The sequence below is a fragment of the Anarrhichthys ocellatus genome, unplaced genomic scaffold (genome assembly GCF_004355925.1).
Source record: "Anarrhichthys ocellatus isolate YVR2014 unplaced genomic scaffold, GSC_Weel_1.0 scaffold174, whole genome shotgun sequence".
Taxonomy (NCBI): domain Eukaryota; kingdom Metazoa; phylum Chordata; class Actinopteri; order Perciformes; family Anarhichadidae; genus Anarrhichthys; species Anarrhichthys ocellatus.
In genome coordinates, this window is record NW_022280204.1 from 257,313 (window position 1) to 279,092 (window position 21,780).

The 21,780-nt window shown below is 42.7% G+C and overlaps 1 protein-coding gene across 3 annotated transcripts; it reads right to left on the minus strand.

Moving 5' to 3' along the window:
• Positions 1-20: 20 nt before the first annotated feature.
• Positions 21-18,341, minus strand: LOC116400491 (NACHT, LRR and PYD domains-containing protein 3-like). 3 transcript variants are annotated; one of them, XM_031878354.1, is made up of 8 exons: positions 18,152-18,341; positions 16,456-16,745; positions 11,434-11,493; positions 8,977-10,819; positions 8,413-8,586; positions 8,067-8,240; positions 1,067-1,113; positions 21-970 (listed from the first exon to the last, which is right to left on the minus strand). In XM_031878354.1, the coding sequence occupies exons 2-8, from the start codon at positions 16,718-16,720 to the stop codon at positions 399-401; spliced, it is 3,135 nt and encodes a 1,044-aa protein (XP_031734214.1). In that variant the 5' UTR covers positions 16,721-16,745; positions 18,152-18,341; the 3' UTR covers positions 21-398. The 3 variants fall into 3 exon arrangements, with proteins under 3 accessions (XP_031734214.1, XP_031734215.1, XP_031734216.1); XM_031878355.1 differs by lacking the exon at positions 16,456-16,745; XM_031878356.1 differs by lacking the exons at positions 21-970; positions 1,067-1,113; positions 18,152-18,341 and adding an exon at positions 7,140-7,459 and having other exon boundaries at positions 16,456-17,359.
• Positions 18,342-21,780: the final 3,439 nt, after the last annotated feature.

Below are 21,780 nucleotides of genomic sequence, written 5' to 3' on the forward strand. Positions count from 1 at the left end.
GAGTGAACAAAGTGATGAAAACGGAAACATCAGAGCCCAACCTGAAGCTCATCAAACACAAAGATTTCTAGTGTTTTCATCAATTACACAATCATCACTTCTGCTCATTCTAAGGGAACGAAACACGATTCTTATCTTCAGGTGATGATGAAAATATACTTAATTAATATTATGTTCATTCATCCAAAAGTCTTCAATGGATCTTTAAGTTAAAGTAGTGAAACCTGAAAGTCCTGCATTCACAATGAAAGTAAAAGTACTAAAGTATTCATTTCTGAGTTTCACCGAGGGATCAATAAAGGTTCATTGTTTTCTCCATAATAATATATAAAAGTGATTTATTTGTTGATTATATTTTGTTCTATTGATCTGAATCTGATCGTCAGCAGAGTGAGTTTTTACAGAGGAGGAGACTCTCCCTCCACAGAACACAGAGACACTGAACCAGAGTAGGCCCAGACCCCAAAGCCAGGATAAAGAGGTTCAGTGAATGTGGTGTAGAAGGTGTGGAGGTGGATCAGTGTGTCAGAGGAGACTCTGTAGAAGGACAGAGAGCCAGCAGGATAGTCCACATACACTGCTACTCTACCAGAGGAGGAGGAGGAGGAGGAGGAGGAGGAGGAGGGGAGTTGTGTTGTACTGTCATTGTGGCAGACAGAGTAACGACCATATAAGCACCTCAGACTCCAGGACTGATCGTTCTTTCCAAACCTACAGTCATCACTGTCTCCTTTCCTTCTGATTCCTCTGTAACTCACTGATATATAAACTATTCCTCTCCACTCGACCTCCCAGTAACAGCGACCAGTCAGACCAGTTCTACACAGCAGCTGAGGCCAGGAGTCAAACCTGTCTGGATGATCAGGATATGACTGATCCTCCTCCACCACACGTGTCACCTTCCTGTTGTTGTCAGACAGTTTGATCTTTCTGTTCACTGTGTTTGTGTCGATTGTGAGTTCACAGGCATCTGAAGGAGAGAAGGAGACATGAAACAGCATCAGTTCATCATCAAACACAGCTGATGGGTTTATTTGAGACTTCATGAATCAAAGTGAACACTCACACTTCCTCAGACCAGGTTTCAGCCACTGATCTCCAGCAGGTTCAACCCTGGAGGAAGAAACAGTCAGAATGAAGCTTCATCATCATCACTGATCTTCATCAACCTTCACTCAGATCCTCCATTCAGACAAACAGCTGCAGTTATTAAACACATTTTATACACAAGCTGTAAAAATGGATTAAATCTCATTTAAAGCGGAGACCAAAAGCTGTTCAAGTCCGTGTTGAACAGAGAGGTTTGTATCTTGGATTCAGCTTTACAATGAGCAACAGCTTGTGTCCCATAAGATCAGACCCAGCATCAGCTTTAGGGGCTCAAATCAGCTTGAGCAGCGTCATCTTCTCCTCTGTAGTGTGCTGGAGCAGCAGGGTGAAGGCAGCTGATGCTAAGAGACTCAATCAGCTCATCAGGAGAGCTGCTTCTGTGGTGGAGGTTTCAGAGAGGAGGATGCTGAGGAATCTACTCGGTGTTCTGGACGATGCCTCTCAGCCCCCGAACGTCCCACTGAAGTCACTTCAGAGCCCCTTCGGCCGAAGACCGAGACCACCGAGGAGAACCGCAGAACGCCATAGGAAGTCTTTTCTACCTGTGGCCATCAAACTGTAGAACTCCTCCCTATTCTGCATGAAGGACCGCTGGACCATCGCACACTTACAACAATAATAACCTTTTTTTAATTTTAATTTTAATTTATTGCAAGACAAGAGACAATACATAGACAAAACAAGAGGACGACAAGAACAGTGAGATACAAGCCAGCAAACATATAGTTAGTGTATGGGAGAACCGTGTGTGTTTGTGCCTGCGCCTTTTGAGATGAAGGAAAAATCCATAAGAAAGTACAAATTTTAGTTCTTTAGTTATACTTAGTTACTGTTTATTTTGTACTTTTTGTACTTTTTTACATGTAGTTTTATAAACTTAGTTCAGGAACGGGACCACGCCCAGAACACGGCTCATTTCCCCTGCACAAGTATTTAAGCTCAAACGAACCCGTTGACTTCCTCTTCGACTCCGTTCTCTCATGACGTACGATTCCCGAGCCGAATACCACACACTTCACAACATGAACCTGGAGATCTCCCTCACTCCTTCTGACAACGACCTGTTCGAAGACGATTCACCAGGAATCCCGGAGACGGCACCGTCTCCTATTATCTCTCGCCGCCAGCAAACTCGGCCGAGATCAACCATCTACGACCCACATGGCTCCCGACATCTATTCTCGGACCATTCCGATGTCGTCGGTCCTTCGCCGTCCAACGACCCCAGGGGGAGATCCCGATTCCGGCGTCTGAGGGACATTGTCACTCCACAACGCTGCTCTTCCACCAGCTCGAGATCCAGCCGCTCGAACGACGGCCAATACCAGAGCGACCCTCCTCCTCCTCCACGCCAACACTCCGATGGCCCCCATACATTCCGCTTTTCCGAGTGGACAGTCGCTTGCCTGAAGCACGCACTCACCCAACTCAATATCCATTTCCACCAGTCCGACAGGAAATCTACACTTCTCAAACTACTCACGGACGCTCAGCAAGACACCTCCCGCGATCGCCGAGCCACCAGAGCATTTCCGGGTTTCCCGCGCAGCGTCAGGCGCGACGTCGATGACGTCATGACGCACAACGCGGACAGACAAGGCCAGTCATCCACACTAGCCCCTCCAGAGGGCCAGGTCGTATTGCACCCCCCCCCGCTCTCTCTGCACCAGGGTTATCTCACCCCGCAGTCTCTTTTCCCCTTTCTGCACTTCCAACCCACGCACATGCTTCCTTTCATCCCAGCATCTCTTCCTCTTCCCTCGCTCCTGCCTTTCCTTCCAACTTGACACCGGCTACCTTAGCTGCACAGAATGCTCCAACAGCAGGATTCTACGGAGGAGCCAACAGCCAAAACTTTGCATTTCCTCCCGTCTCTGCTTTCCCCTCTCTCTGTCCCTACCCTCCCCATAACCCATATGTAACCCTTTAAATGCACCCCCTTTTTTCACAGGTCCACCAGCTACCAACCCCAGCTTCCTTCCGACTCCATCTTCCTCCACCCACCAGCTTTACATTAGCCACAGCACTACCCCCAGTACGGCCTTTAGCATCCGCCCGACCATCCCCCGTGCCACACACGCTCAGGCAACAGATTCTCGCAGGTAACTACATCGACCTTGCCCAACTCATTCATCCATCCACCTGCAATCCCCATATCCCGAGGGAATTAATCACCGCTTTCGGACCCATCGGACTCTCACAGCCACTCCCCACCCGATCCAAGGAACTCACCACGACCGAATTTGCCTACTCTTTCTCCCTATACCGCGACATCATCTGCTCCGTCTCCCCCGACCGCAGGGCCGAGTTGGATGACTACTTGGCACTTATACTCAACCTAGCCTTGCGGTTCGGAGGTAAAGGGTTCTACAACTACCACATCCTATTCTCTTCCGAAGCCGCTGGTCGCGTTCAGCAGTTCAACCAGGGAACATACTGGGGAACACTCGACCCAGAACTGTACTGCAGAGTTTTCACAGCTCATGCCTCTCTCAATTGCGAGCACTGCGGCGCACCCTCCCATCCGGCCACCACATGCACCCTCACAGCACCCCTGCCCTCCACCTCAGCTTCCCGTAAATGAAGCCCCCCCGTTTACCGAAGCCTGCCTCCATTACTCCCCCCATCATCCATCACCCCTAAACCAGAGATCAACCAGCCAACCACCTCCGGTGGTCCCCCCAGAGGTATGGACAAAAGAGGTAGACCAATCCTCTTCCAGGGCGGGAGGATGGTCTGCAACAATTTCAACGACCTAGGATGCCAATCCTCCAGCTGCCGTTTTCTCCACACCTGCTCCTTCTGCGGGGGGCATGCAAGACCAACCTCTCCCCATAAACCAACAAGGCACAGCAAGTGTAAGTATCTCAACACACCAATAAACATCCACGCCCTAGCTTCCGCCCTTAAAACTCACCCAGTTCACAAGCTTCCTTATCCAGGGTCTTACCCACGGCTTCCACCCAGGCCTGCAGGTGAAGCCAGAATCTTTCTTCACTTGTAAAAATTTGCAATCGGCCATCTCTGAACCCGACAGTCGACAAAAAAAACAGTCATCCACCTCCTAGTCGACTTCCTCACTGTCACGCCACCTTCCTCTCCCCCAGCACTCGGCCTCCACACTAACCGCCGTGTTTCAGGAACTCGGTGTTCCCCTCTCAGCAGAGAAAACAACAGCTCCCAGTACATCCCTGGAATTCCTCGGCATCACCCTCGACTCCGTCTCACTCCAAGCATCCCTACCTACCGAGAAAATCAACCGGATTTCATTACTAATCTCTAATTTCCTCCTGGCCCCCAAATGCACCAAACACCAACTCCTCTCGCTTTTAGGCCACCTCAACTACGCCATCCGCATTATCCCCCAAGGCCGATCCTTCTTGTCACACCTCCTTTCAGTCACCTCCTCTGTCACAAAGCTCCACAACTACGTCACACTTGACAAAGCATGCAAGACAGAGCTAAAGCTATGGCACCAGTTCCTCTCCTCTTGGAACGGCATTTCCTTCTTCTACGACGAACATGTCACCAAGCCGGAAGACATCCAGCTGTACACAGACGCAGCACCCTCCATCGGTTTTGGCGGTCTCCATGGCGACAAGTGGTTCTCAGCCGCATGGCCGCCTGAATTTTCATCCCTTTCTCCTTCCTCCGCAATCTCCGAAATGTATCCAATAGTCATAGCAGCCATTCTTTGGGGGCGTGAATGGTAAAAAAAAAGACCATTGCCGTCTACTCGGACAACAGTGCCGTAGTAGACATCATCAATAAAAGGAGGTCACATTGTCTCGAAATAATGATGTTCCTGCGGAGACTAACCATGGTTTCAGCCCAGCACCAGTTCATCATCCGAGCCTCCCACATACCAGGTCACTACAACTCCATTGCTGATTCACTTTTCCTTTTCTCATTCCAGAAATTCAGACGATTAGCGCCAACCTCAGACCCTGTGCCGACTCCGGTCCCACCGTTTTCAGCCACCATCTCCAACTGACCCCGCAACTGGAACACCTAATCTCCGCCTCTCAAGATGCTATCCTCAACAGCGTCGCCCCCCCAAACACTCTCATCATACTTCACCGGATGGAAACACTTCAAATCCTTCCACGCCTCTTTTAGCCTTCCCTTCCCATCACTCAACATCCTTACCCTCACAAACTTCATTACTTTTGCCCACTCCCTCCTTAAGATTAAAATCTCCACGATACGGGTATACATAAGCGGCATTCACTTTTTCACAAAACTATCCTCAGGAACGCCGTGCCCAGCCTCCACCCACTCGCATATAGCGATGTTACTCAAAGGTCTCCGTAAAGCCGAACCATGACCTATGCCTAAACGTCTGCCCCTCACCTCGGACCTTCTCACCCGCTGCATCCATACTCTCCGCTCTAGCTACCTCTTTCCCTTCATGGACAAAGTACTCAAGTCCATGTTCTTGCTGGCTTTTTTCGGCTTCCTTCGCTGCTCCGAGTTCACCGCCTCAAACTCCGACCATGATCCATCACGATATGTCACCATGTCCGACACCTCAATTCATCCTCCTGACACCGTCATTTATCACCTCAAATGCAGCAAGACCAACCAGTACGGTCCGCCTCAGCCTATCTACCTCTTCCGTCTAGACACATACCTGAGTCCATACCTGAGTCCGTAACCCATCCGAGATCAGCCAGCCAAACTTCTCCGCTAGATCCCCTTTTCATCACCGAAACGGGCAATGGGTCCACGCGGCCCTGGTTCCACCACCACGTCCGCTATATACTAGCCAGATCAGGAATACCCCCCGAGTTTTACTCAGGTCATTCATTCCGCTCCGGCGCCGCCTCAGCCACCTCGAGTCAAGGAATTCCAGACCACATCATTAAGATTCTTGGTCGCTGGTCTTCCACCGCGTACCTCTCCTACATCTGCTCCAACCTGAACGATATCAGAAACGCCCACCGGCATCTATTTTTGGGGAATCTGCACTGCCAGAGATTCTCACACTAGAGGCTCTAACACTAAGAGACGGCCCCCACACAACAGTCTCCATTCCCACCAGCCGCCGGACACCAACGGTCCCCCACCTCATCCCTCTAGCTCGATCCCTCCATCCCTTCATCCCTCTACCCTACCCTACCCTTCATCCCTCTATCCCTACCCTACCCTACATCCCTCTACCCCTACCCCTACCCTACATCCCTCTACCTCTAACCCTACCCTACATCCCTTCATCCCTCGACCCGTACCCTACATCCCTTCATCCCTCGACCCCTACCCTACATCCCTTCATCCCTCGACCCCTTCCTCTTCCAATCTTCCAATCATCTCATTACGCAAACCTCTAAACTCATACGGTTATTGGCGTGATCCTTGTTAGTGAATTAGTTGATATTCTTACAGTTTATTACTTAATTATATTACCTGTTGCTCTTGTTTTTTTACTCTGTATCTTGTTGCACTGTCCACTTTGCTGCTGTGATCCTGTGAATTTCCCCACTGCGGGACTAATAAAGGATTATCTTATTTTATCTTGTAAATGAGGGGAAATTACATAAATTACAAAATAATAACATCCGAAACAATGCTTTTAACGTAAACAAAGTCAGGGGCAGTATCGCTCCGTCCACTGGCAGCAAACCACGACCAGGGCACCATCAGGGAGCAACACCGCAGGGGAGGCCGTGGTTGAAACAATGATGTGACAAAATTGTATTATTTTTTTTCTTCTGTTTTCATTTAATTAAGAAAATCAAAAATCAAATAAATAATAACAAACAAACAATAATAACCTTATCATGTCAAATATTTCTTTCTTCAACATCGTGCCAAGATACATTTTATTTCATCCAATATTTACATTTTATGGACGTTAGTTTTAACAAACAATTGTAAAGAATCCATAGATTGGCTGGATGTAATGGAGAGAGCTCCAGAACAGATACTAAATGGAGCCTGAGCTGACATTATTTTGTGAACTTTGAACCTCTTGAGAAGTTTGTAAAATGTTCTATAAACACTTTGACACCATATTTGTCAAAAAGAATGATCAATAAATGACCAACACCAGATCCTGGTCTGATGTTAGTGAGGAGGTCCTTCTCAGTGGGGACAGGGACTCTCAAAACATCAGCTACTGTCTTCACTGTTATGAACCAACAGACTGTGAGCTCTTGTTGTCTCTTCATACCTGAGAGTGTCCAGTCTCCAGTGTGGATCCTCCGGTCCAGCAGACAGCAGCCTCACTCCTGAGACCCCTGGATGATTGTAGCTCAGGTCCAGCTCTCTCAGATGATGGGAGGGGTTGGATCTCAGAGCTGAAGCCAGAGAAGAACAGCCTTCCTCTGTGACCAGACAGCCTGCCAGGCTGGAGACACACAATTATATTACATTAACTTTCATCTACTCTTTCAGTCACGTTGCACCTTTAAAGGAACAGTGTGTAAGATTTAGTGACATCTAGTAGTGAGCTGCAGGCTGCAACCAACTAAATCCCCTCAGCTCACTCCTCCCTTTACAAGTGTGTAGAGAACTACGGTGGCCTTCAGGTAGAGATTTTATTACTAGTAGGAGCTACTCTGTTCAATATTCTTTTTCATAAATATGGTTTATAGAGCAGCAACAGTTATGTTTACAACAACAAAGTTACAATATAAAGTAATTAATATCTCACACAATAAATACAATTTCTGAGTGAATTTTATGAAGAATGATGAACACAGACTTCAGTCAGTATCAGTAATTCTTCCTGTCCTCTGTCCTCTTGTCCTCCATCCTTTTGTCCTCTGTCCTTTGTCCTCCTGGCTTACATGTTCATGCTTGTTGAACAGATTGATAAAGTATCTGCTTTTTACTCGCTGATATTTCATGAAAATAGGGAGTGTAGTTGTCTTCAACTCGAGAATATATTAAGGCCACATATATATGAAGCAACATTTAAATGGTTATCAGTTAAACAGAAGACAAATCCTGACCTGAGAATCTCTAGTTGACAGTATTGGCTCTCCAGTCCAGCAGACAGCAGCTTGACTCCTGAATCCTGCACGTCGTTGTTACTCAGGTCCAGCTCTCTCAGACTAGAGGACTGGGAGCTGAGGACTGATGACAGAGCTTCACAGCTTCTCTCTGACAGATTACAGCCACTCAACCTAAAATATATACATCACATGTGTGAAAACATTTCTATCTACATTTGATATAACTCACATATTTAGGTAGGCAGTACTGTCATAAATTAAAAGTGGTAAACTGAGTGAAGACAAATGACAATACACCATATGAAAGTTCTGGTTCATCATTTATAAGTTTGTTAAACTTGACCTGAGGGTTTCCAGTTTCCAGTGTGAACTCTCCTGTCCAGCAGACAGCAGCTTGACTCCTGAATCCTTTAGGTCGTTGTTACTCAGGTCCAGCTCTCTCAGACAAGAGGACGGGGAGCTGAGGACTGATGACAGAGCTTCACAGCTTCTCTCTGACAGATTACAGCTACTCAGCCTGAAGGAGAGTGATGTAGACAAACACAATACTGTTCTTTTTTCTTATACAGTGTAAAATACAACATTTCTGAGTTTATAAATTTAACAATTCAGGTGCCGAGAGGATTTTTACCTTTTATTGTGTATATTACTGGAATCTAACCGCAATTAATGGATACCAATCCCTCGTAACTTTTCGTATTAATTCAACAACAAAGTGTCAATTTTTTTATTTCAAAACTGCATTAATCTGTGGAGTTGCAATGAAACTGAAGAAACAATTTGCATGTTTTTCAATTGATCAACTGATCAATTTGTTTACTAAATCTGGCAACAGAAGACTTTCATTAGTTGAGAACTACTCTGCTCATGTGATAAAGCTGTTAAAGAAAGTTATCTGGGTACTTACAGAGCTTTGTTGGAGGCTTTGACCACTGGCAGCAGCCTCAGAAGAGTCTCCTCTGAAGCAAAGTATTTCGTCAGGTCAAACACGTCCAGATCTTTTCCTGATGTCAGTAAGATGAAGACCAGAGCTGAACACTGAGCAGGAGACAGTTCATCTGTGGAGAGACGTCCTGATCTCAGGGACCGTTGGATCTGCTCCACTAGAGAACCATCATTCAGTTCATTCAGACAGTGGAACAGATTGATGCTTTTTTCTGGAGACAGATTCTCTCTGAGCTTCTCCTTGATATACTGGACTGTTTCCTGATTGGTCTGTGAGCTACTTTTCATTTTCAGTAGGTCTTCTAGATGAGCCTGATTGATCTCCAGTGAAAGACCCAGGAGGAATCGGAGGAATAGGTCCAGGTGTCCGTTTGGATTCTTCAAGGCCTTGTCAATAGCAAACCTGTGGACCTCTGTTATAGATGTTTTGTTGAAAAACATTCGCACCTTATCGCCAAAAGTTTGCCCTGGCTCCAACATCACATTCTTGTTTCTGTTAATGACTTTCATTCTTACGTAGAACGCTGCCAGAAACTCCTGAACACTCAGATGGACAAAGCTAAAGATCTTATTTTTATTCTTCATCCCACGTTCCACTTTGAAGATCTCTGTGAACACTCCTGAGCACTTTGAGGCTTCACTGACATCAATGCCACTCTCTTTGAGATCTTTCTCATAGAAGATCAGATTGCCCTCTTCCAGCTGGTGAAAAGACAGTTTTGCTAATGACGTAATGTACTGATTGAACTTTTTTTGGTCATACTTCTCTTCTGTCTGATAAGTGTGAAACACCAAGAATTCTACATACATCTCAGTCAGGGTCTTGGGCAGCTCTCCTTCCTCTCTGGTCTTCATCACATCCTCCAGAACTGTAGCAGTGATCCAGCAGAAGACTGGGATGTGGCACATGATGTGGAGGCTTCGTGAGGTCTTGATGTGGGAGATGATCCTGCTGGCCTGCTCCTCATCACTGAACCTCTTCCTGAAGTACTCCTCCTTCTGTGAGTCAGTGAACCCTCTGACCTCTGTCACCATGCCAACAAAATCACGATGGATCTGATTGGCTGCTGCAGGTCGTGTGGTTATCCAGAGGCGAGCAGAGGGAAGCAGTTTCCCCCTGATGAGGCTCGTCAGCAGCACATCCACTGAGGTGGACTCTGTCACATCAGTCAGGATCTTTTTGTTGTTGAAGTCCAGATGAAGGCGGCTCTCATCCAGTCCATCCAAAACAAACAGAAGTTTGAATTTACTCTTGTTGTAGTTGGTGTTTGCTGATGACTGCAGAGTTGTGAAGATGTGATTAAGAGCTTCTGTCTTGATGTCTTTGGTCTCATCGATACATTCATGAATGAGCTCTGACAAACAAAACTTTTCTTCCTTCAAATTCAGCTCACGGAAGGTGAAGGGGAAAATGAGATGCACATCTTGATTGTGTTTTTTTTCAGCCCAGTCCAACACAAACTTGCGCACAAGAAATGTTTTTCCAATTCCTGCGATTCCATTGGTCAGTACTGTTCTTATGGGTCTGTCTCCTCCAGACGGGGGTTTGAATATGTCGCTGGGTTGAATTGGTCTCTCTTCATCTGCTAGTGTCGCCCTCTTCATCTCAATCTGCCTGACCTCATGCTGAGTGTTGATGTGTATGTCAGCCCCTGCTGTGATGTACAGATCTGTGTAGATCTCATCCAGAGGTTTCTCATCCTTCTTCTCCAACCACGCCTGTTGTACACACATGAACGTATCCTGAAAGTGTGATTGAAGCGTTTGTTGGTGAGATGAGATGTGTACTCCCAGAACCATCTCGTCTGTATTGAACACAAACATGAAAAATATAACTATTATTAGATTGTTTGTCTACAGTTGGAGGAGCAGAACACAAATGGTCTTTTGCTAAAGGACTGTCTTCCTCAGATTAACATAAAACGTGTCCTTGCCTTTTGTCTGGTCTGATTAGAAGAGAAGACATTCATCTCACTTTGGATGGAGCAGATCGAGAAATCTGACCGAGTTTATTGGTGGACTTAATCCCTGAAAACCCAGAGTTGAGACAAGGAAGCATATTGAAATGAACATATAATAGTGTTTCCAAAGAGGGGGGGGGGGGGGGGGGCCTCAGGATCAAAACCACTTCAACCAGTACATGTGTGTCTATGTGTACGTCAGAAGTTAGGACTGAACTTCCTGCTGTAGCTGCAGAAGTGAAAGTGTTTGCTGCAGGTCTGATGATGTTCACTCAAACGCCACAAAATTAAACTTGTACATTTTAAATAGCTTGTTTGGCCTTTTCTTTTAGTGAAATGAATTTAATGCTTCTTTGGAGTCATGATGTCTCTCACAGAGGGTATTTATGAAAACATTTCTTGTCAACACTTTCTTGTCTCAGGGCTTCCATACTAACCAGAGAATACAGCAGCTTTACCTTTGCTCTGACAGGAGGATGTTCCTCTGTTCTCTGAAGTCTCTCCAACATCAGCATCCTCTGTGTGAGAGAAGTTACAGTATGTGTTATTTCATCACTTTGACTTGTTACCTATTTCTTATCTTCAAGTTAACCCATGATTGGTAATTAGTTTTTATTCATTTTTCAGGTGTAAAACATGTTTCTGTGTTATGTACTGTAGGTTACATCATTGTGTCTGGGATAGACGATTAGTTGGAGTGTAATCGCTGTGGGACATTGTCAACACAGCTGTAGCTCCACAAACTATTCTTCATTTCTAGATACAATTATTCTTTCATTCATTTATTACACATGGTTCTAAAATGGGGTCCATCCAAACGCAAATAATGCGTTGTCATAAAGCTGATAGGCTTTCGCAACACAGCGGCAGATAAATGCATAGAGACCGGACCAAACTATGTGTATGAATGTGTGTATATACCACCCTTAACACACCTGGGGCGTTATCGACTACATTATCATTGGGCCGTAAGGATCAAAAAGTCAATTGTCAACTAATCCTACTGGGCACAAGGAGCGCCACTAAAAATCGGGAGACCGCTAGAGAACATATCACATTTGCCAAAGTTCTACGCGGGAAAGCTGCGCTCCGTTCGGACTGTCGGTCACCAAGTTATGATTTTCCAAAGTTTGGCAAGAGTTCTGCCAATTGGCCCTTTTGCGCTTTTGTCCACCAGGGGGCAAAACCCCATGGACGTTTGGGACACAAACTGCCATTTGGAACAAAAATGGACATTTGAGAAATTCAAAAAAGCTGTCCCGTTTTTTGCCCACTTCGCCCACCAAATGGTACTTTTCCCCCAATCGTCCGGGACGAATGGGAACATTTCGGCCAGCTTTTCGGGATGGTGGATTGATGTTTTGAACTGCAATATCTTCTCAACCGTTCAATTACCAGCTTTGAAAATGACAAATCTTAGACTAACTCTTAATTATACAAAATAGGTGGTTTGGGAAAATTTTGGTCACTTTTTGAGTTGGAAAGAAGCTGAAGTTTGACCCTAGAAAATCTCCACAACCCTCTGTGGAAACCCTGAAATGTGGACTGTACTATCTTCTCAAAGGATAGATCCATTGGTATGAAAATTAAAAGGTTCGGAGAAATTGCAACTTTTTGAAATCTCAGGCAAAGTAGCACAAGGCATCGATTTTGCTCAAAAATCAAACTCATCCGATTTGCTTGAAACTTGGTACACTTTGAGGGCTGTTCCCTGGAATGCCCCCTCATACGTTTCAGCCTCGTAGCCCAGAGCATACTGTAGATATTGTTTGGGAGAGATGGGGATCTTTTATGTCATATTGGTTGGGATAATTGGCATACATGGTCAGCCCATAGACATGTAGTTGAAATTACACTTTTTGAGTTATAAGGAGACTGCCTTTCCCCAGACAAATTTACAACACATGTAGTTGAAATGGCAGTTTTTGAGTTATAAGGAAACTGACATTTGACCTAGAATATCTCCACAACACTTTGGGCTAGGAAGCTGAAATCTGGACTGTAATTCCCCCTTTCCTCATAGATTCAAAGGTGTGAATATCAATGGGAAAATCCTTACACTTTTTGCATAGTAATTTATGGCATTTTGCCTTTAGTTGGCCTAGAAATCCCTAGAAAACAATGGGCTAGGAAGCTGAAATGTGGACTGTAATTCCCCGTTTACTCATAGATTCAATGATGTGAATAACAATGGGATATTCCTTACAATTTCTTCATAGTAATTTAGTAAATTTTGCATATATTCCGCCTAGAAATCTCCACATAACAATGAGCTAGGAAGCTGAAATTTGGACTACACTACCTTCTCAAAGTCTTGATCCACTGGTAAGAAAATTAAAATGATTGGAGAAAGTGCATTTATTTGAATTATCAGGCAAATAAGTCAAAGGCATTAATATGCCTCAAAATTAAAAGTCATCCGATTCGCTTGAAACTTTGCTCACTTGGTGGGCTGTTCCCAGGTATGCCCCCTCATAAGTTTCAACCTCCTACTCTAGAGCAGTGGTTCTCAACTGGTCTGGCTGCGGGACCCACCATCACCCCTTAATGACAAGCCGCGACCCACGACCCAAATTATATATATATATATAATTTGGGTATATCTATATTCAAGAAGTCTAGTAGTAGTAACGTATCTGTGTAGTAAACAACTGCCAAATCAAATAAAGAATGTACACATCAATTATATTTTAACAAATATTATTCAAATTTTTCAAATGTAACTGGATGGATTATAAATAATCCATAGAAATACATGAATAAATGTTCTTCTCATTTCAAGTAAAATAATAGCTGGATTAAAAAATAAATTTCATAACAAAATTTATTTTCACCGAAATGCCCTACAGCTTTCAATTCAGTCCATTCAGGATGAAGTCAAAAGGCCACAATATTATATTTTTCTCATCTTCTAAAAAGAGAATTTAGTGTTGGAAGAATTCACCTATAGAGCATACTAGATATATTGTTTGGGAGACATGAGAACAAATGTGCCATTTCGGTTGGGATAATTGGCCTACATGAGAGCCCAATCAAATGTAGTCGACATGACACTTTTTGAGTTATAAGGAAACTAAGTTCCCTTATAACTCAAAAACTGCCATTTCGAGGACCTTTTTGTCTGGGAAATGGCAGTTCCCTTATAACTGCCATTTCAAGAGAGTTTTTGTCCAGGAAATGGCAGTTCCCTTATAACTCAAAAAGTGTCTTTTCAAATACATATGTATAGGCTGACCATGTCAGCCAATAATCCCACCCCGATCAGCCGACATTGACCCAATTGTCCTCCATTTCTACAACATGCAAAATAACTCATCAAATAGCTCAAACAGTCTGGAAATTGCACCCAACATCCTATCTGAGGTCCTGAGCTTGCTCACAAAGGACCCCGTCTCTCAGCCCTCTGGAAAGCTGTCTTTTTTTAGCAGCATGCTAATGATATCAAACCAATTAATCCTAGTAGTGTCCTCTTGTGTCCACCATATGTCAATTTTATAACAAGTAGTGCTGGGCAAGTTAACGCGTTATTATCGGGTTAACGCATTAATTAATTAACGCCGACAATTATTTTATCGCGCGTTAACACATTTTTTAAATTTATTATTATTTTAACAGACTCATGTTTATCGTTTTGTATTGGAGATATGATGTCCCTTCAGTGTTGCCATAGAGAAAATGCGACTTCCGCTTCTGGTCGAGGGGGGGACTGAAATAAACAGAGAAAAGTTAGCGGAAAGATTAACGTGAGACAACATCCGGTTTCTTCAGATGAACATCCGGTTTTCAGAATAAGATGCCAACAAAGTATGAATTATTTTCACATGAAGTATAAAACGTGCTACCTGCATCTCGTGAACCAAATGTTATTGCACTTTTCTTCATATAGCAGTACTTTTAAAATATAAGTGCGCAATACACTACTTTTGAATTCATTATTGAACTTTGCCATAACAATGCGATTAATCGCAAAAAATCCATGCGATTAATCGCGATTAAATATTTTAATCGTTGACCAGCACTAATAACAAGTCATTTATTAGTGTTTTTATAGGACCCAACAAAAACCCTCTTGACTCTAAAGACTGAAAACTGCTTTTTTTGAAAATGCCGTTCCCTAATTTTCCATTTCAACTACATTTCCTTGGGCTCTCAGGTAGGCCAATAATCCCAACCCAAATGGCATAACTTTTCCCAAAAGACAATAGGCCCATTTTCATACCAGTCTTTTCTCTTCTTTTTTATACTTTAAATCAAAGTACAGATTTGGAATCCTTTCCTCTTCAAAGAGGGGCTTGTGAATATTAAATACCTAAAAATGGTGGTCGTAGCTGCAAGTTAAGGTCCCCAAAACTTCTCCTAACATATTGGTAAATAACTGTCTCTGCATTTGATTATTGTTCAAATGTGAAAATATTGAACATGCAGTTATATAAATGTAAAAATATATTTAAGCACATTCTGTTATTATAACTTAAATCCTTTTAATTTAGGGTTAATAAACCCACATTACTCTATCAAAGATCAAACTATTAAAGAAAATAACAAAGACAAATATCAAACACAAGTTATTACAATAACTTTGTTCAATGCTTAAAATCCTTTCAAGGGTGCGTTTGCACAATCCCACGTGAAGTATTTCATGTGTTTTAAAGCCACGTTTAAAGTCTTCAATGTACTCACAATACATTTCATGTCAAATGTACAGTAACCAGCCAAAGAGCTGCTTCTGTGACTGCTGTTTAAGTATCTCATAATTTTGACTTTCTATCTCAGAATTATGACTACGGGGATATTTTTGTTATCAAGTCTAACTTTTACATTTTTTTTTTCATTTTTTAAAACTGTTTTTTTTGTTTTTGCTGGCGGATTCGCGGGCCAGATAAAATGACATGGCGGGCCTCGAGTTTGAGACCCCTGTTGTACACCCTGTGAAGAAGTTGGTCAGATTGGATCAACTTTTATTTCTAAACTTGTCAGACCACTGCTTTTTTCATATGTTGTAGCCAAGCCCAAATGTGGCACATTCATGTTGGAACGCACTCTCTAGCACTTAGCATGCCTGCGCAAGAGGGGGAGACTCGGCCTACATTTGAATACGGAATTTTGATAGAATAAAATGAATGGAAAATGATGATCAAATGTCCCTCCTTCAAAATGTCATAACTTCTCAGAAAAGGGTTGGAACTACTTGAAATTGAAACGAAACATTCAACATTCCAGAAATAGAGGTTATTTAATTATTAGAGGTTATTAGATTATTAGATATAGAGGTTATTTATTATTAATAAATGGCTTAGTTGATAACGGTTTCCATGGAGATAAGCCACTCCTCCTCTCCGGCGCATTTAACACGAAACCAGAGGAGGAGGAGGGGGGTGTCGGAGGGTGGGGTTGTGCAGCTGTTGATGAAAGACACAAACAAACAGGTTTATTTCCTGAAGTACATCAGAGTTCTTTCTAACAGGACTCTGATCCCTCACCTGGGCGTGCATTCTGTAACTTCTCCGCCTCGTTGTTGAGGTTCATCCTCTTCAGGATTTCAACCGTCACGTTCACAGCCGACTCTTCGCCGTAGCTGTCGATCATCCTGCTGACGGTGTCCGGCCGGTCCTTGTTCTCCAGACAGCTCTTAGGAATGGGCCGACACCCGTCCAGCACCGGCTGAGTGAGGTTCCACCAAAACCTCTTGAAGTCATCGGCACCCAGCTGATCCAGAGAGTCTAGGATCAGACGTGGAACCTCCATCTCTGATCACTGAGAGGAGATCAGCCTGTAATGGGTTCAATAAAAGCACCGTCACACGTGGAGGAAGTCTTGTTGCAGATAACGATGTCAAAGATTCATGTTTGTTGAACTGCCAGTGCTTAGAATGAAGAGAGACGCCATGTTGGACCTGAACTATTGTTACAACACAACATTATTTTGAACAATGCAGCACATTAAATGACTTTTCACAGAAGTATAAAAGTGTTGCAGCGCTCTCTGCCCTCATGTCTCCTCTCTGTATCTCTACCTCCTGTTTTTACTACAAACACACCAGACAGAACCAAACCAACACGCTCATCACTGGAGAACACTGCCTCGCTGTGTCAGCAGGCTCTTTGAAAATATCAATCTGCAATGTTAAAAACACCAGAGGAAAACCAACAAGTTGAATATGGTTGTGATCAGGATTAAAGGAAACACAGAACACAGCAGCTGATTATGAATACATGGAATAAACCATCATTAGAATGAGCAAACAGGTAAAAGCAGGCGGTGAGAGAGATCTGTGTTCTGGTGAAGCTCTTACCGTGTGGATCCAGTAATTAGACGGTTCCTCTACTGAAGAAGGATTGTAATTATCTGTAAACTCATATCTCATAAACTACTTCATCACCTTTATACAAACCCTGTAAAGAAACAACTATTAAATGTATAATAAAGAAACAAAGGTTGAACATCCTGTAAACTATTTGATTTAGCTGATAAATATTTACTCACATGTAGATGTTTAACACTTCCTGTTTCTAAAGCTTCTAGAAATGAATTGACCTTCTTTGTAAAATCCTCAGACATGGAAATAGTGTTTTAATCAGTGAACTATTTATGAGTCATGTGACTGATCACTTAAAGACCCTTCACCACCAGAGGGTCCTGTCACTCCTAAGCCCACTGTGTGGTCTGCATGTTCTCCGCTCTGCACTTCCTGATTGGTCAGCTATGCTGACGCTACTTTTATAGTGGGCATATGCAGCTGGTTATTGGAGTAGATTATTACCCATTAGATCATATTGATTCAGTCTGTAGTTGTTGAGGAAGTGTGTCCATGAAGTTTGTTACACTTCACACCAACCTGAGAAATCAAACACAGTGAACACAACACAAGGTTGTGATAGCGAGGAATACACTCTGAGAGTCTGTTCAGTGGACTCAGAACCAGAAGAACCATTCAGAACTCTATTGTTGTTCTGCACACAATAGAGAAGAGAAGAAAGAAAGAAAGAGTGGAAGCATCAGGTGAAGTGATCATCTTCAGAGCTCACATGTGATGTAATCTGCACTCTTTTAAATGTTCCATCTTTCAATATTTGTTTACAACCTGACTCTGATCCTTCAGCAGAGCCATGATATGTTACATCCTCTGTTCTTCCACATTTACTGTCAATAGTTATTAATATTCATAGTCATTCATACCTGAGATATAAAGGATGAAGTCCAGGAACAACATGGCCGTTGTAGTCTTCAGCTTCTAATCACAGAGTTTAATTCATCAGCTCATCAAAACAATAGTAAAGAACAATAGAAGAGCGTTAAAACCCAACAGCCTCGACTTCTACACACTCACAGCTGGAGAGACAAAATGGAGCGTTAGAAAGTGTTTGAGTGAACATGTAGCTGTGACCCAACTTCCTTCTTCACTTCTTCCTCTTCTTCTTCTTCTTCTTCCATCTTATTGGTTACGTCATCACTTCCTCACTTCTCAACACAACTCTTAAACCAGGTGATTGTGTTGGCCCCTCCTTCTAAACGTCACCACCAATAGAAATGCATGGATGGTTGAGCTCTGTAGCAGTTGGCAGTGTGTCATCTGGAGGGCGCCATCACCTCAGCACATCATCTCTGATAATTCAGAGGACCGTGCTGCTGACGTGGACCTCAGACGCCTCACCAGTTCTTTGTGTTCAGGTTTATTTTACACTGTTGGCTCGTTTGAGATATATATATATATATAATAATGCGTTATTATCGCGTTAACGCATTCATTAATTAATGGCGACAATTATTTTATAGCGCGTTAAGGCATTTTTGAATTTTTTTTTATTTTGAAAGTCCGTTGCTCACTGGCAGCGGTGGAGGAATGGAGACTACTGGACATCGCTGCGGTCAACTCAGCAGACACTTACGTACATGTTAGTGCACCTATATGCTGACATTCACGGTAAACACATTTAAACGGCAGAGATCGGGAGCGAGCGAAGGACTTTGAAAGTTAACGTGAGACAACATCCGGTTTCTTCAGACGAACATCCGGTTTTCAGAATAAGATGCCAACAAAGTATGAATTATATTCACATTAAGTACAAAACATGCTGCATCTCGTGAGTTAAAAGGAAAATACACCTAAATTGTGCGTAAAGTGTCTTTATTCTTTGATCGCTGGGTCACCATCATCACCTCTGAGTTACAGCATTATAGTGATGAACAGTAGAGCTGCATTCACATTGCACAGCAGTGGAACATTTCACACACAGTCACACACTGAGCACAGATAGTGAATAGATAGAACTGCTGCTGTGTAAAGAGAATACTGCTGCTAACAACAACCTGATGTGTTTAAAGTGTTTACAAACCAAATGTTATTCACCTTTTGTTCATATAGCAGGACTTTATAATAAAAGTGCGCAATACACTACTTTTGAATTCATTATTGAACTTTGCCATAACAATACGATTAATCGCGATTAATCGCAAAAAATCCATGCGATTAATCGCGATTAAATATTTTAATCGTTGCCCAGCACCAATATATATATATATATATATATATATATATATATCTGTGGCAGGCCGTGCATTTTATACCCGGGCCTTCATTGCCGTCCTACTACAGTTGAAAATGCAGAAGCTTAAATTGTGGGAAATATAATGTTTTCTGCGCTCACGTAGGAGACAACGGGCTGTGTGACCTCTGAACCCAGAACAAAAAACAAACAGAAAAAAACACAGCTGAGGCCCCGCACGTGTGTTCTTGGAGGCTACGCTAAACTAGCTTAGCAGGAAAACAACAGCAGCACACAAGCTACGAACTCTCCCTGCAGCGTTTATCTGTTCTCTACTGATTCAAACAGACTAAAGCAATCGCCACTCAATCCACATCTCTCCAGACCATCATTCTGACTTTGTTAAAGAAAACAGCCCAAACAGATTCAATTGTCCGGACAATAACTCCGCGCATGACGGGATGCTTCGTCATTAACGGACAATGCATATAGTCCAAATCAATATCATGAACACAATGACAACAACAAACTGACAAGAACCAGTCACATATATTCATATGACAACAGAGCAACAAATCAATCCAGCAGACCTGCAGCAACACGCATTCTGCTGCACACTGGAGGGCCGTTCACATATTAGATGTAAAATAACAAACGCTGTTGACTTAAAGACAAACTCCATCCTCCTTTCTTTGTTGACTAAGAGTTTAATGTTAAATGTCCTCCAGAAAGGCGTTGCTAGAAACTCACGAACTCACGTTTCTCCTCCTTCAGCCATTGAGTGTTAAAAAAACAAAGCTAGGTAAAAAACTAAAGAATCTACACCAAGCAAAACACAAAACATGTCATAATTTCTTCCATATCTTTCACCTTGAACTCTTATTACCCCAACCAAGCCTCTGATGGCTACCTCGTGTTTCAAGTAAAATAAGGGCTCCATCTAAAAATAAAAAACACAAAAAATAACTTTTTAAAAACTTGCGTTGTGTTTCCTGGACTGCTGCCGTAAATGTTAGAAAAGCTGCGCAGGTTAAAATAGAAGCGCTCCGCCAAAATGTATAATTCTCAATTATCCATCAGCTATACGTCTGGGTCCGGATAGAACAGCGTCTGGGTCCAGATCCGGACCGCGGTCCACCTATTAGTGACCCCTGGTATAGTGAAACGAAAATAATCAGTTTTTACAACCAAAATATGAAAATCAAGACTCTTTAAAACATTCTGTAAGATAACAAAGAAACACTTCAGGAAACATCTGGTTTATTAAGTTTTAATCAAAATAAAGAGTTCTATGTCTGAGGTCATTCATCATTTTCATTCATTCTAAATGTAATTATTTTAAATGCAAAATATCCATCCTGAAGAAAGAGAAGGTTCAACCACAGACATCGTACTGTTTGACAGTTAGCACAACCCATTCAAATGTTTTTAAAGAGTTAAAATTACATCGGTGAGTTTTTAACTTTCTTTCAAACAAAAAATTTTTTTATTAGCAAAGTAATCGTGTAATTTATCACGTCGTTACACTGCACATGTGTTCCTTTTCCTAATTACAAGGTGTTGCGTGTTGACTCAAACACTTACATATTACACTGCTGCTGATTGGTCTCACAGTGCATCACTGACTATGAGTCTTAATTAATGACCTCAACTCTTCAGTAAACAGCGACCTCATCTACTTCTATTGCAGCGACTACATCTCCCACAATGCCTCTGCTGGCTGCAGGTGAAAGCTAAAAGTGTATCTCATGAGAGGAGGAGACAAAGAGGTGATCCTTAAAGCTAACTTGTTTTTGACTGCAGTTTAGTTTTAAGGTTGGTCGTTAAATAGTGAAATATTTAAATATTGAACAGTTGTAGCAAATATCTTAATTTTAATAACAATGAAAAATATTCAGGCTGATTACAGTCTAGGTATATGAATTATAAATACAAATTAATTCACAATTTGACACGTTTAAATGTCATGTGTAATATAAAAGTTGCTTAACGACATGAAATCCAATGAATCCCATTAGAGGCAAAGGCTGACTCGGCAGATAATGCTACTCTGCTAAACTAGTTAGCTTTAGCAGGAGATTAGCTGGATTATTTCTCTGTCATGACTAGATATAGCCGCTGCCACATTTAGTTTAATTTGGAATAAACTGATCTTAAACTGAGTTTAGTCACCAGCTAGCTTTCACCTGATAGCTGTCTAGCTTGGTTTAGATGGTGCTGCTTTCACAGAAATTATACATTTGTGGATAAAACATTTAAAAAGTCAGTTTTCTGGGGCACATTGGTCCAGGTATCCACGGTGCGGTTACTTTACGGTCGGAA

Bases quoted from the DNA above. Each gene is read 5' to 3' on its own strand.
- LOC116400491 (XM_031878354.1), bottom strand. From the start codon at position 16,720: ATGGAGGTTCCACGTCTGATCCTAGACTCTCTGGATCAGCTGGGTGCC. The intron at 8,241-8,412 runs GTCAAGTTTAAC...TATATATTTTAG, and splicing joins TGGAAACTGGAAACCCTCAG to GTTGAGTGGCTGTAATCTGT. The intron at 1,114-8,066 runs GTCAGGATTTGT...TTCTTCCTCCAG, and splicing joins TGTCAACTAGAGATTCTCAG to GGTTGAACCTGCTGGAGATC.